We start from the raw sequence: 16,395 nt of genomic DNA on the forward strand, positions 1-16,395 counted from the left end.
GCGGGTGGTGAAAATCAGGGTCGGCCGGACTCTCGCGACACCACACCTAGATATTTTAAACTCATTAAATTCATTGTAAGTACTTTTTATACAATTTGTCATATGTATGTACTTAGTGAGTACGAAATAAAAATTTTATTAATCATTGAGCATTTTTTTTAATCTGGGGGCGGCAATCTTAGGAAAGTACGCGAGCAGCCAATGGCCTAGGAACGGCCCTGAATACGGGATAAGTATGACGTGTATCTAACAATTAAGTATAAATTTTTACACTGTTTTGTTTATTCTCGGCTTCGTCGTCCAGTTCAGAAATTTATGGAAATTATAAGTACTTGAGAATAAAGTTTAAATACTGTCATTCCTGATCTATAGCTTACGCTGGATCCTAGTGAGATTAGCCAAAGAACGTGGGTACGTTCCCATTCATATTCTTCGGATTAGCTTCTGTTAAAAAAAGGGCTTGTTCGCAATTGTGAGTATGTTAACTGGTCTTGACTTCGAGAGCATTTACAGAGAGAAGGATTAGATGAAAGTTTAATTTGGAAAGAAAATCTACTCCCAAGTGTTTAATTCATTGATTAGTTAGAAATTCTAGTCGTAATAGCTTTAAACCAGCAATTGTTGAATGTGTTTGGAAGTTCGCAAAATTCAGAAGTTGTGGACTTTACATTGTTTTAAGTTCATTTATAAGCTTGTCATAATGAAGTTAATCAAATGAAGTTAGTGTTGTTTTAATTTTATTGTAAAGCATTTACTCTAGTGCTGATAATAGCTCACCTTGGTACACGTATAGTCTGAAACAGGCGTTGGATTCAAGACTCTGGCAAGCAAAGGAATTAAATTAAGAGCTACAGAATATTAGTGTTTTGACGGGTTGAAACATTAAATTGGTCAGAATCTCTGAATAACATACTGCAAATTATTCCATCAAAGGGCTTTATTAATTCTTACAAGCGAATAAAAACTGTAATTTTACAGTTGAGTCTTTTACACAGAAGCTAGAACAATAATTAGAATGATATAAATGAAGGTGAATACAAAAAATGCAATCCTATCTATCACCAGAGAGACACAAATCCAGTCGTTCCGTTTTTTAACTTCCTCAAGCGAAGTCACACTACGAGTCTCTGAAGACACTTCTGCAAGAATTTTGTCTTCATTTGTAAAATAAGAAAACATAAACAAGCAGAGGTATTTATCCAGAGTACCATGAGCCAAACGCACTAGACCATTCGGTGGTGCTCCAGAGGAATCTCTGAGGAGATTCGTTACCACTGTGATCAAAACAAACAAGGTAGACATGCAAAGACATGTAGCGCTGTACTGTGCTAAAAATAAAAATAATAATAATAAAATAGTCAAACTAAATACAATACTTTTAACATGTGATTACTAAGTGAACACATAAAGGAGAGGTGAAAGTCACATTATAATATGAAAAACGTTTTCACCATAAAGATTAAGACAATTAACAAAGTATATTTTTATTACAAAAACAAAAATTGATATTTTATATCACGTAATATTATTTTCTTTATACCTTTTATTTATTTATTTATTTTTCCGCAAGAATAAGAAAGAGGTCCTACAAAACAAAACTAGCGTCAAAGACTCTCTTCAGGGCTTTTCTTATCAAAATGCTTTGCATATCTATGCTTATTTCGGTGGGGCTGGGATTCATATGCCCCACGCGTTCGCTGAATTAAATAAGGCTTAAAGAAGTTTAGTTTACTATGGAAATTTAAAACTTGTTACTTAATGCGGACAGGAAATGGCAGACCTTGTCAATATATTTTCCTGTTCCTTTCTGATTGATCAGTTTCTAAATGGGTAAAAAATTAACTGATTGAAAAGGTTTTAATTGATATAAATTTACTAATGCAGGTCAATTCTAAAAATGGTAACGATTAAAAAAAGAGTCTGCATAAAATAACTAAAATTCGGTGACCGGGTAAAAGACCAGTAGGCGAAAACCCAAACGACAAAGGTCCATTTAAAAAACCGAACAATCATGATTGCATACACGATAAATACGTTGATAAAAGTCCAAACAGGTAGATAATCACATTGATTAAAAGCCCAATCAGATAAAAATACACATTGACAAATACCCACAGTGATAAAAGCCGATGCGAATATATCTGTTACGCACAACAAAATATTCATTTCTTATATTTTCAGTTTACACAAAGCAGATTCTTGTGTCAAAATTTTGTCTTATTTAACGCATTTCAAAATAAAAATGAATCACGTGCTTTACTTTAATTCGTATAAGATTTATATGCGTGAATCACAATCATACATAAGTAATAATTCCCTTATTCTTCATTTTAATTTATGTATTCCCCCTTTCTGTTCTAAAATTAGAAATTATTTACAATAACTTTCTGTACTACGTCTTTTCAAAATTAATCTGTTTCAGGCTTTCTTCTTATGTAATCCTGCAATGCGGACAGCTTTTATCCAATCAGATTAAAGAAACTTTTGACAAGCTTTGCTGAATGCGTTCTCTCTTTTCGCTTTGGCTTCGCTCTTGCTAAGACGCGTCGCTTACCTCTCTGCTTTGCCTATTGCCTAAGAGGTAAAATTTTAAAGAATGTTATGAAGATTGGGTGCATGATAATGCATGAACCTGTTTATGCTTCTGAAAGTTTTCTTATCAAGAGCTAAAGTATGTGATGTATTCTACGGCCACGTCAGTCTGAAATCCACTCTGTCGTCTCTTTGGTTATGCATCATCCAAATTGCGCGGAAAAAAGGCCTTTGCAAAGTTGTTGCAACTATCACCTAATCATCAAGATATTATAGAATTTATTACGGATTTATTAGCCACCAGGAACTTTATCTGTCTCGTAAAACTCCAAAGGAACTCACTTTAGAGAGATAAAAATGTTCTCGAAATTAGTGATTAACTGTTACGGTCTAGGTCAGAGGTGGCGAACCTTCTTGGAGCCGCGTGCCGAAAAGTTAAATCTCCATCGGAGAGCCGTTAACCATGTTTTGCCAGGCACAGTGAAATTTGTATGCTGGCCGTTGTTAGATGGTTTGTTTTAGAAAGATAATTGCAAAAACCAACTTTCTGGAAATTATAATTCCTCAATCAATTCTTCCGTTCCGTTCAGCTTCATCAAGTTCGGCAACATACTTGTGGTAAGTGAAAAGTAACTCATAAATAAAGATAAGTGAAGTATAAATCATAATTAATAACTTTGGTATATTTATACAATGTTAAAAGCCAGTTAACCTTGTATAAGGAATGTAGATATTTATTTGCTGTTATATTTGAGCATCCCACAGCCATCAGCAAGCAGTTACGCTGATTCGCTTGTAGAGAACCTGCCGATATTTTTATCAAAATTTATGTTATTTTACTGTATTTTGTTACTTTTCTATGTTTATTTGCTTCTAAAGTTCCATTTTACTTGTAGGGTTTCCTTTATTTTGCACAACAAATTTATTTTAAGTTTATACCTTTTCTGAACTTCTCAACTTCCCCTCTCATTTTCTTGCCAGGCTTTAAATTTAAAATTAAGTGAAGTGAGTATTCAAATAGGTGAATCACTGAGTTTATTCAGAGCGTGTTTTCGCTAGCCAACGCATGTTTTATTGCTATCTCTCAACCTGTTCGTAATTTAACGTACTAATCCAGAAATATTTTATTTTAGATTTGACTTGAATTATATTCTACGTTTTAGATTCACCGCAAGTTGATGGTGCCATTGTAAAGCACGAAGATCGTGGCCTTCTGTTAATTATTTGACTTAAATAAAGGATTATTTTCACCCTTCCTCTGTGCTGGTAATTTATTCACGCCTGTGCGAGAATTCGTCAGGTTCATTGTAGGATCTAATTTAGTTTATGTGGAATAAAAGAGACAGATCTTACATACTTTGTTTTAAAATAAAAAAATGCGGATTGTTTTACAGTAAATAAATAACAATTTTCATGAATACTTACAAGAAAATTTTCGGTTTTATATTCAATACAACAGTTTTGCGAAGACTTCCATGAGAAAGACTGTAAAAATTATATTATGATATGCAAACAAGGTTTTCAAGAACTGCGAAATTTTTCACATGCGGCCATGATAATATGTGAACCTGATGTTGTTTTCAAAGGTTGCTTTATCAAGAACTAAAATTATGTGATGTGTCAACAGCCACGTCTCTCCGAAAGTCTCTCTTTCGTTATGCATTATCCAAACTACGCAGAAAAACATGTTGCAATTATTGCCCAATCGTCAATATATAATATATTTTATTATACACATACACATTTATATGTTTTTGTGTGTGGAAGTGTAACATAATAAATAAAGTGAACTTTAAGACAGAGCGCATTCTGCACAGATAACTGAGCTTTCAGTTAGGGGTTTCCGAGACGGATGATATTTTAGTCGACTAGCTGTAGTAATGTATGAAAGCTGATTGCATAAATGCTGATTACACCAAGGTGCAGAAGGTAAGTGCTTAGTCATCCAGTATGGAGGCTTCTTAAGACAAAGGCTTCGCTTTAAATTCTGAAGTAGCTACGTCATCATCGTTATATAAAAGTCATGTAATATGATTATTCTAAAAATGATGCAGTTCAGAAAAAATATTACTATTTTTAGAATAGAGAGGAAAATACGCAAATTAAAAGGAAGACTTAAAGGACTATTTGGTTTGTGGCCGCTTTTGTCTCATATAATATGAAACAAAACGTTTTGAGGAATTTATTAGACATGTATGTTAAATCAAAATAAAAGTATAGTTCAGAAGCAAGACTATCGAATTATTTTAAATTGAAAGGAATAATTAGATATTCTAAAATTTGTGTGACAAAATATTTTTATTTTAGCGTTTTATTGTTTAGTATGATTTGGCTATCAAAGCATTTCAAGCAATGGGACATAATGAAGTTACTAGATGAAAGCGGACTTACGTTTAAAGTTTACAACTATGAGCTCAGTAAAGTTGAAGAATTTTTTATGCTATTAAACACAAATTTTAGTTCAATAAGAAGATGTTACGGTGCTTGATTAATTGTAATTTTACATAACTATAACTCTTATTACTCAGAAACCTTCTATAAAACATTTAAAGTATATTTTTTTGTTTTATTTCTCAGAAGAAAAATTTTGTACTTATAAGATCACATTTTTATTACTTTTTTAAGTACTAACATGAAAGTGCGCATCAACTGCTATGAGAATGCAAGTTAGTTCGCATTTTAGAATTTCGCAACAAAAAGTGCGACTTTCATCGCAAGGCTATAATGTCTGTTTCGGCCCATGAGAAAGCATTGTGAGGAGAACCATGGCACAAAGATTCAAGAAAAAATAAACTTATCGAATATTGTGTTGCAGAAAAATGTTTTAAATGACTTAAATATTCATAAAGTCATTTCTGAATTTAAAAATTGAAGTCCGTAAAAATTAAAAAAATCTAATTTTTGTACGGTCCTCCAGTCGCTACATTTATGTTAGTAAAACTCTGTACCCGTACTAAAACATAAAGTACAAAATGTTTGACTCTTACACGACAAAAATTGCCCGTGAAATTTAGTTTTAAAAGCTAATCAATAATTTATCAATAAACTAGTAGAGATCATGTTCAGAAGCTGTATATAAATTAAAGAACGAAATTTTTGCAACTGTAGACAGCTATAAATGAAATTAATGCTCAGAAACATGTTTCTGATGTTAATAGATTAAGTAAAGAGTACCGTTATGCAGACTGTCATGAAAAAATATAACTTTTTTATATTATTTTCAGAAAGATCAGTATAATTTTTTTTTCAAAAAGAAGATCTTATTCACAAAATCTTGTAGTATTCGCGTTCTAGAAAACAGTTACAGACTTATGGGCACATAACTACATGGTATGTGATTATTTGCATAAACTAAAAATGAAACCTATTTTTAGTTTAATGAATTTTTATATAATTAGTAAGTTACGTGGTTATATATTATAATTATTAACAGGATATGTAATGTATTTTTAGGAAAAGAAATTTCACACAGGTAATTTATTCGTAGTTAAAAACTTATAAATTACCCGTGAGAAATTTCTTTCGGTGTACTAAAGGTAGCAAAATTATAAATTAAACAATTTTACACAGTAGTAAATATCGAAAGATTATCAATGAATGATATTAAGGGGAAGGGGAATTAACCTCGAATTATTCTAATTAAAGTTTTAAGCGGCACTTTAAGAAAAGTCGAAAATGAGGTAATATTTTCCAAATTTTGAAATTAATATGCCTGCCAACTTTTGTCACACGAGAGTCAAACCTTTTATATTTTATTTTTGACAATTAGCCTAAACTTTACTATTGGGATAGGAAAACGGTGTAAAATTTATGTTTTGCAGTTATTACAAACTGATTTTTTTTCAAATTTAAAAGTGACATAACATGAATATTTGCGCCATTAAAAACACTTTTCTAATTGGACATATATATCTAAAACTAACGGTTGAGAAAATAAAGGCCGAATAAAACTTTTGTAGGCACGGTGCACATCTTGTGTTACGGATAATTCGTATTAAATATCTCAGCAATAAAACTCGAGAATTTTTTGAAAACAGAAGGCGTTTACTGCTGTCTACGACAGAAATTGTTATGTTCGTGTATTTCGTCATAGCACAAGATCAAAAAACATTATTCTTAACTCTGCATCGATTTTTTTATTTAACATTTTTGCTCACCTATTAAAGGAATGTCTTTCCCAGCTGGTGTGGTCATAGCAAGATGTTGTAGCAGCAGAGACATCACGATGATATTTGAACAACCAATCATGTAACGAGACGTTTCATGTGGCAGCAGCCAGAAACCTATAATATAAAGGAAGAATATGCATACATCCTTAGCTAATATTATTATGGAAATGATACAATGAAAGTTAAAAAGTAATTTTATAACTATACAATCAGAATACGTTTATTCTTATCGACAGTTTTCGACAACATTGTTCTGCATTTAAAAACTTAGTTTCTTCTTTGAAACTATTTTGAGTATTTCTTATGGAATTCAGTTGCTGACACGAAATATGGGGTATTAATTATTCACTATCTTTCACAAGCGAAATGAAATTACAGGATTTTAAGACATTATTAAAAGTTTAAATTTGTATTTATTCCTTTTTTGTGTGTGCGTTGTCAAAAATGTATGAAGTTGTCAGTTCTGTGTTCGGGCAGTTATCACAATTCCTGTAAGGTTTCCTACACTCTCTGTACCCTTTCTACCCTCTCTGTCAATTTTCAGTCCTCTGTGAATGGCCAATTCCAAGTCTGACAAGTCTGGTTTTAGTTACAGTAGATCTCTATTGATGTTGTGGAGCTAGTGCGTTATTGGAATTGAAAGTTCCTTCAGTCTGTACTTGGCCGTGGAATTTACGTTATTTAACTTTTGAAGCTTCTTTAGACAAAAGTGGATCCCGTTGGTGATCAGGGAGCTTCCATTCAGGATTGCCTGTAGAGCTGCCTTTGAGTGACAGAAGGTAACAAAGTATTTGAAGTGTTAATGTCTGAAGACAAAATCTGCTGGAAATTTTAGCTCAGGCATTTAACTTCCGCGAGCTATTAAACCTAGCAAAGCTTAAGTCGGTTGAAGTAAATCATCTATCAATAGTTCACTCTCGGACTTGGAAATTCTTCAGACCTGGAAACACCTGAATGTTTTACTTGAATTTCTGGATATGTCTTCGGGAGAGCTGGCTAAAAATATGAAATAATACTCAAAGTACTGCACTGTAATGTGATATTATGCTGTCAAGCTGGAGAAGCGGTGGAGGATAGGAAACAATAAAATGTTTCTGGAATTGTGTACAGTCTGAATCAGATTATAGACGTTAATAGATGCACTCACGATATTAAATTAATGAAGTATATACAAAAATAATCAATCTATTCCCCTGAATATACAAACACAAAAGTAATATATGAAACTCGGGTCGTAGTGCACTATTCTTCGTTTTTTAGAATTATTTAATACTGTAGGAACACACTTCGTGAATGATGAAAATTCTGACGTTGAAGTTTTACTAAAGAAGTTATGGTAAATTGTTGTTTATAGTCATGTACGTGAACTATATCTATCTCATTTAAAATTACACAAACCATGGAGAACTTATCATGTTTCTTAGGAACTTGTTCTAGAAACGAGATATTTTTTGCTGTTGGGTTTTTAAAATGATGACCCAAGTTGATATGGCATAGGCAAATATTGGCCTTAGAGAGTTGTTTTACTCTTGGGGCTACGCATTGAATTCTTGTCAAGCAAGCTAATGTAAGGCCGTATAGGAGTTAGCTTTAATGAACGCTTATTCAACAGGCTCCTTAAAGGTGAATTTGCCATCTAAAAGGACTCCTAAGTATATTAGTACTAACAATTAATAAGCAACAAACGCAAAAAAGGGGTGCGAATGTAAAAAGAGGAATTAAATCATACAATTTACATATGAGGTTTGCCTCATATAATTTACATATAAGGCAAATGCAATTAGGCAACCAAAATTAGCATAAAACGCAATACCGTAATCATACCACAACGCCTTATAAAGGGATAGAACCTATATGTCAGTTTGAAAGCAGCAACAATTTCATGTAATCCGAGATAGCCGAAAAAAACGGAAAACGGAAAGCATGAGCCGAAGAAACTATTTTCACGATGAAGTGCGTTAGAGATCTCTCGGGATGTTGCAAGCTGGTGCAAAACTATCTGCTGTTGCAAGAGAGCTGAATGCGCATCTTAGTATCATCAGCAGGCTGACGAATCGTTACCAAAGGGATCAAAACTCCTGTAGAAAAGGTGGGTCTGGACACTGGAGGATTACCACAATGGCAGACGATCGCTTTCTGTTGCTGTGTGCATGACACCGTAGATCGCTAACAGCATGACAGCTGACGTCTTTTCTCTCTGCTGCTGCAGAACGGCCCATATCCAGCCAAACTATATCGCGTCGACTGCATGAAAGCGGACTGTACGCTTGACGCCCTATGGTTTTTGTTTCTTTGTCCCTGTCGCATGGCACCAGGGCCGGATTTACTTATAAGCTACACAAGCTATAGCTTAGGGCCCCCACATTCTTGGGGGCCCCCCAAAATTAAAATATAGTATAAATAGTATTAAAATATATTATAAAAGACTTATAAAAGGCCCCATGTCTCAAATAGCTTAGGGTCTTATCAAGTCTAAATATGGCTGTGCCAGGCACTCTTTACAGATGAGTCTCGATTTAACATCCAGAACGATTCTCGATACAGAGGAGAAGGCTTACCTGTATGGGATGGGATAGCAGCGAACGGCTGCATTGACCTCTACGTGAATCCTGGTGGTCCCGTCATAGCCGTCCAAATATCGTAATGAAATTCTACAGCCCTTGTGCTTATTTTTATCGCTGCAATGGGTACTGTTGCAATATTTAATGAGAATAACTCCTGTCCGCATAAAGTTAGAGTGGTACAGAGTTGTATGGAGAGTGAAACCATTTCACATCTGCCTTGGCCTGCTAGATCACTGGACCTGAATCCCCCACACCATGTGTGGGACATGTCTGGACAACGAATAGCAGATCGCAGTAGGTCACGAGGCACCCTCCACGAGCTCCGATATGCATTACCACAGGAACTGGTACTACCATCACAGCAAGTGGCCAACGACACTATTGCCAAAATTGCCTCGCCGTTGTAAATCATTGGAAATGCATTTCAGCCGGAGGTTATCATAACCGTTATTAGCATGATGTTTCCATTGCCCATACTTCCGACTCATTTAGTCTTCCAGGATGTGGTGATCGTAATGCATGTATTTTCGTGTGTCTTTGCTTTATTATTTTGCTTATGTGGTCTAATAATGCCACACCAATCTCTGGAATCAATTTCACGCATATCCATTGAATAGTTTTTATTTTGTCCCGTGTTGCGCCTTTCTTCCTTAGTTTTTTAGAAGGAGTGTATTTTGTTCAGGTAATAACGGAAAGTTGAGTACTTTTGATGAATATACCTTTAGCATTATTATTATTATATCTCCAGGAGATAATAATATTGCTTTTCAGTGAGTTGATTTTGACAAATCATATTAGACACCAGTGATAAAACTTGATAGTGCAATACTGTAGCTTATCTGTTCATGATTTGGGTTACATGAAACGCTGGCGTATCGTTGGCAGTTTAAAGTGTATTATGTGTAAGTTTTAACAGCAACTATGCTGACGGTTCGTCAGCATTTTAAGAAAGAACACTTTGAGATGGCGGTCCGAGTGTCTCCCACCCCTCTTTCACTACCCTCAACCTCTCGAGAATACTATGGGTTCGCCATGTTTTTTGAATGCCCCCTTGCCGCACAAATACTACACCTTTACAAACATCCATGCCTTCTCTGGGGGTGGAATTTGGATCCATAGATATGGCAGTCAGCGGGCCTAACATAATGAAGAATCTGGATACCCTGAATTGCCCAGGTTCAATACAATACATCTCAGAAACTGTCTGAAAGACCGTAGTGTGCAAATCACGTTAGAGATTAAATAGTGCAGAAAACACTCACAAGACGTTGTCCGCAGGGTTCATGCTTAGGACCTACTCTTTGGAATCTAGTAGCAAATACACTACCTTCTCTCTGTTTGAGAAGGTAGGAGGGACTTTATGGCCTCTGCAGACAATTTCTTACTAACGGTATCGGGCCGCAGTAATCTGGGAAACTGGAGAATCATGGGCAGGAATGCTTGAATATCTTTGCACAATGGGCTATTAAGCATAGGTGTCAATTATATGTTCCGAAAACACAAGCCCTAATTATAGGATGGCACCCTTGAGAAGAAGAAATCCCTGTCTCAGACTCTTTGTCATCCAGTTGTGTCAAAGAGCTTAAATATTTCTGAATAGCGCTTGGCAACAGACTAGCTCTCACATATCAACTCGCTCAAGAATTTAATTAGCTCACTCACGCCCTCAATGAACCCTACAATCTCGAGCAGGTGGGGCACATTCAGCAGATTACATCGAAACTGGTATAAGACTGTAGCTGAGAAGATTGTCCTTTATGGAGCTGTGATATGGGACGAATTACACTCTTCCTTATGGAGACTTCTTTATGGAGACGAATTACACTCTTCCTACAACGCCAACTGCTGCTAATGTTTCATATAGCATTCTGCACAACGACGCTGATTCTGGTAAGTACGCTACTCGACATCGTAGATGAAAGAAAGGTTGTTATTGCACATGTTAGGAGATTACAACGCACGGCCACCCAATAGGGATATACATGCCTACATCCACATGGATTATGAACAACATAGATTGCTGAATTTTGTCATTCAGAATGTAACAATATGGCTGAGTTTACACTCCTTAGTGGGACACAGGAGCTTACGGACATGAATGGTGTTTTAATACAGATTACTCAAATATCCCAGAAAGTGAGGGTATTGCTGCATTACAATGCAGTCTTAAATATGAATGGAAAAAGAAACTAAGATTCAATAATTCCGTTTACTAGTTGGAATTACTCACTATCAAAATAACACTGTATTGTCTAAGAAAAAGTCCAGCAGTCCCAGGAACAAAATTTTTAATCACTCAGCTTTCATTCTGTCTGCAGTAGTGGGGCAGAACTCTCACAGCCCTATAGTGAGGAGCACCCAAAATATAATGTTACAATTTCCGGAAGTTTGCTGGCCTTTACTCGCATGATTACCTCTCCATGCGAGCATAATATCTAGATGAATGAGCGGATCTGGCTGCCAAAAATGCAGCAAATATCAAAAATCTAAGCTACTGTCAATACTGTGATATACTTAAAAAGGCAAAGCCTACAACAACTAACAGACAAGATGCAAGCTGAATTGGATGAGGATACAGCAGGGTTGCAAGTGTGTAGACTGATTCTGAAAGTCTTGTTAGAAGACCGTACAGGGAGTAATAACTGTACGTATTATCTTACAGACCATGGGCCCTTCCTATCCTGCCTCAGCAAGTTTGAACTCAGAGTGAACGGAAACTGCGAGCGTGGGGAAGATGGCCACCTAGATCACCTAGTATTCTCCTATCTGCAGAGATTAGAAACAACTTAGGACAGGCTAGCAATAACTTTTGGGTTCAGTGGTTCCAAAATTTAAAACAAAACAAGCTTGCACAAATGAAATTGAAGACTATAGTGGAAAACTGTGTAGGAAAGTACGCTGCGAGCTAGTAATGAAATTATTCTGCATATTAAGCATAGCTTATGTTAATTTAAGTGAGGCTAATAACTTTTAGTGAGTGATTCTTTTAGGTCTGACACTATAAAGAGAAAATATAATCATGGCAGAGTATAGCAAAACACTATAAAGAATAAATGTTGCCATGGCATACATTGAATGAGTAACGCAGTAATTTTAACATTGCAATTTATGATAGTCACAGATTTGTACTAAGTATTTGAATCTGAAAAATTTCAAACCGGTTTAACTACTTAGTGCCTGCAATATTTATACTGGTGCTATGTCATACATTTGGGTAGTAACATTTGTAAATTATGTAAATTAATTATAGTAGTTGCATAAAATATTATGTTTTCTGTAAATTATGTAAATTATAGCAGTAGTATAAAATATTATATTTTACTGTATGCAAATATAAATTTTATTATTGCATTTGCAAGAAAGCATTTAATTGCTTGCAAGCACGTCATACTGGCAGAATGACGATTTCATCACAATGTCTGGTACAATGTATCTTTATAATGTTAGAATTTGTGTAGTAACTGAAGTACGGTGCTCTCTTAAATGTAATTACGTATCATCTCAATCTCCGCGTTTTTGAACGTCCTCGGAAATAGGAAGGACATTACTTCCATTATAAAGATTAAGAGATTATATGTGTGTATTTGCACTGTAAATAGTTTGGCACTATGAATTGTTTTAATATTTGTATATAAGCATTGTATTGCTAATAATTTGAAAGTATGTATTTTTTATATTCATTGTATGTTTTTATTGCATTTTATTGTATCTATTTTATTGTCTATTTATGATATTGCATGCAAGTACATTACGCAGGCACAATAGTAGTATCATTCGCAATTACTACTCACTAATCTGAATACATCTTTTTTTTCTTCCATTATTAATTTGTTGATTAACTAATAATGAAATGCAGAAGTACCTCTAGAGAACCTAAACACGCTTTGATTATATTTCAGAAGGACAACAATATGGAATGCGAATCTAATTGTCTGTAATATGATACTGTATAAACAGGAATTTTCGTAATGTTTCGGAATAAGAAATGTTGTACTACTGAAGGTATTTTCTCTTAACTTTCGACTGTATGCACTATGGTGCAATTTTCGACCTATCGCACGTTACCTTTAAAGCAGAATTACCCACACATTATCAGTCTTAAGCCATACAGTACACTCCCGATTATCCGCGGAATTGAAATTCCAGCTTTGAAAAATCGTTTTATATACAATAAAACGTAAAATAAACAACAGAAAATGTTTAATTAACGCTTAATCAATAGCGCAGCTTTTTTAGGCAAGTTTTTCGAGTTAATATGTTTACACACTTGAAGAAAAAAGATGTTTTTGAACCATTCTTGAAAAATGTTTCGGTTCATCCATCCTTTTTTTTTTTTTTTTTTTTTTTGGTTAAAGTAGTCAACCGGCAAATTTTCTATCCTTGTGCCTTTGAAAGATCTCGGTTTTTTTGACTTTCCAATGACAACATGTCTAAGTTTATGTCCACCGGTAGCGTTATTACAAGACATGATAGTGATCCTTTGCTTGCTGCTTTTATGACCCGCCGCTTTACTTTCATTTTAAAATGCTAAAGTGCGAGTGGGAAGACATTTCCACAAAAGTCCCGATTCCTCGGCATTGTAAATTTGTTCAAAAGATAGCTCTTTTTTAAAAAACAAATTCTTCAAATTTATGGTGGAAATAGTCGGCTACTTGTTGGTCAGCACTAAGTTTCTCCCCATGAAGTCCAATTTCTCGAATTCCATGTCGCTGCTTAACACGAGTCAACCAGCCAGAAGACGCATCAAAATTTCCTTTCAGGCCTAACAACTCAAAAAAGGTTTTTGCCTTCGCTGCAATGATAGGACCATTTACAGGAGTACCCTCTTTTCGCTACCCTTGAGCTAACCACTCTGTCAATGCCGTGTCTAGTCCATCAAAGGTAGAACCTTTCACAGTTTTTCGCGCTTTCATTGCGGAAACACTGTCCGACAAAGTTCACCAGTTTGTCTTTTTGCTTTAGAATGTCACGCACTGTTGTTTCCGCGATTCCGTAATCCAATTCTATCCGCTGCCTTGTAGCGCTGTTTGCTACTTTGGAAATTAATTCTAGTTTTTGCGCAATCGTCAACACAACCTTCTTTCGTTTTCCTGACATTTTAAATAGGTAACAAAAACACAAAACCAAAAAGCACAAGCACTGAATACAATAAAAAGATAATAAATTAACTCGGACTGGTTCACAAACATTATTAGGCTTAAACTAACAATGACGAGTGGGAGGAAGTGGACGTGTCAGTGAGATTAAGACGAGAAAGGTCGGTGGAGCGGGCACTCCAAGGGTGAGTAAGAAATCACTTACTCATCAGAGGGGTCGAGGGGAAGGTTCCGAAAAGGCCTGGGATATTTTTGCTATAAATAAGCCCGATGTTAGCAAATTTAACGTTTCGCTCAGTTTTGTGAATATTTTTATTTTCTTTGCTTTACGCTTGTAAAAAAAAAAAAAAAAAAAAAAAAAAAAAAAAAAACTTTGTGCGGCAGGCGCGGATAATCAGGAGTCTACTGTACTTTTAGCATGTAAACTGGTAAATAAAATTTTAGTTTGCTGACTTTACCAGCGTAACATTTTGTATTTTGTAACGAAATGTACTGCACCTTATGTACCACGTACACTCACTTCGATGTGTGTAGGAGAATTAGCTTTATAACAATTTTGATGTGCATGAGATTATGATTCTGTAATTTTACTTATGATTCAATAAATGTCATCTGAGTTGCCGACCAGGCCCATCGGCTGTGGCTGGCTGATAGTGGAAGCTCCTGTTGAGTTTGCTTTCCAATCATGCAGTGTTCTTTTATATAAGTGGGTCGGAAGCCAACTCAGTAATTTACGTCATTAGCCACTATTTGCCGCCTGGACGTTACAAAAGACTGCAGTGGAAGACTGTGTAGGAAAATAAGCCACGAGTCAGAGTATCTAGCAGATCGTTGACAAATAAATTAAACAAAACTGGGTTTAGAGGAATTCCGACTGCAATGCGTTTTCTAGTTTAAGGCGAATTCCCAATGCTAAGTTCTCTCTCTCTCCCTCGAATTCAAAGGCGCTGTATGTAAATGCATTAACTAATTTGCTTCTTGGTGTGAGGCGATGAATTAGAAATGATAGTAAACACAAAATGAAAACATAATTGACTAATAAACATAAAACTCAACAAGAAATCATATACAATTAGATATTTGTACATTGCATTTTTATATTTATAATAGCTTTCAATCATTTAATTCTAAGAACATATTTTATAGATGCATGAATATATTTTACAGTTATATTTTATTTTTGCATTTTTATTTATTGTGTTTTAGATGAAAATATAGTTTAAACATAATTGTCCTCTTAGGACTTCGTAATCAGTGTCAACTGAGAATAATTTAACTGCATTTTAGAAATTATTCTTTTTAGTAAATCTAATCTATACCCTCGTTAAAGTTAACCCAATAATTAAACACGAGCTCGTGTGCGTTATAATATACTAAACTAGTAATAATGACTTACCAAAGAGTGTGGAAAAGAGTGCAATCAGAGACGGTACCACACATATATATCGATAAATTCGTGAAGTTCTTTGTAGATAAACATGTACGTTAACAACATGGTATTTGTAGTATTCCTTCTGCATAGTATATATAAAATTTTCATGCGTCACATTTGTTAAAACCCATTCACTGCTCTGTGCTTCATTTGATGGCGCTAGTGGCAATCTAAAAATATAAAAAGAACATTAATTAAGAGTTAATCATTTTTTATGTTTCGCATCTAGAAATAAATATTTCTGCAAAAAGCATTTCGTTTTTTAACATTCTTGCTAAACTATACGGTAAGAGATATAATCAGGAAATCGAATTAAAGATAAGTACAATTTATAGGTTGTCATACCGGTTAGTTTGAATTCCTTTAAGGAGTTTTTGGAAGCATACTGAGAGAGTAAGAGTTCAGTATGAAAATGCTGAGTTTTAGATGATCTCACTGGCAGACTTACTTTCCCCAGTATGCTTGAAAGAAACTTAAATTTCTCGCAAGGATTTTCAAAGATACCTTTCGTTCATTACTCTGTTAACACAAAAACATAATTTTATTTGATTTTACTAAACTTTAGGCTTTGAATATACTTAGCCTTATTTTATTTCTAGAAA

General features: G+C 34.7%; 1 protein-coding gene across 1 annotated transcript in view; it reads right to left on the reverse strand.

Annotated features, from left to right (window-relative positions):
• Window positions 1-919: 919 nt before the first annotated feature.
• LOC118189715 (acetylcholine receptor subunit alpha-type acr-16-like) overlaps window positions 920-16,395 on the reverse strand; it is a 39,729-nt gene continuing 24,253 nt past the window's right edge. Inside the window, exons 6-8 of the mRNA XM_035360373.2 lie at window positions 15,758-15,963; window positions 6,690-6,815; window positions 920-1,328 (exon numbers count right to left, since the gene is read on the reverse strand). Of these exons, the coding sequence (XP_035216264.1) occupies window positions 988-1,328; window positions 6,690-6,815; window positions 15,758-15,963 (673 nt within the window). The 3' untranslated portion in view covers window positions 920-987. The remainder of the gene's footprint in view (window positions 1,329-6,689; window positions 6,816-15,757; window positions 15,964-16,395) is intronic.

Source organism: Stegodyphus dumicola, chromosome 9, assembly GCF_044657685.1.
Source record: "Stegodyphus dumicola isolate Sdum_Otavi_A_Nest chromosome 9, ASM4465768v1".
NCBI lineage: Eukaryota > Metazoa > Arthropoda > Arachnida > Araneae > Eresidae > Stegodyphus > Stegodyphus dumicola.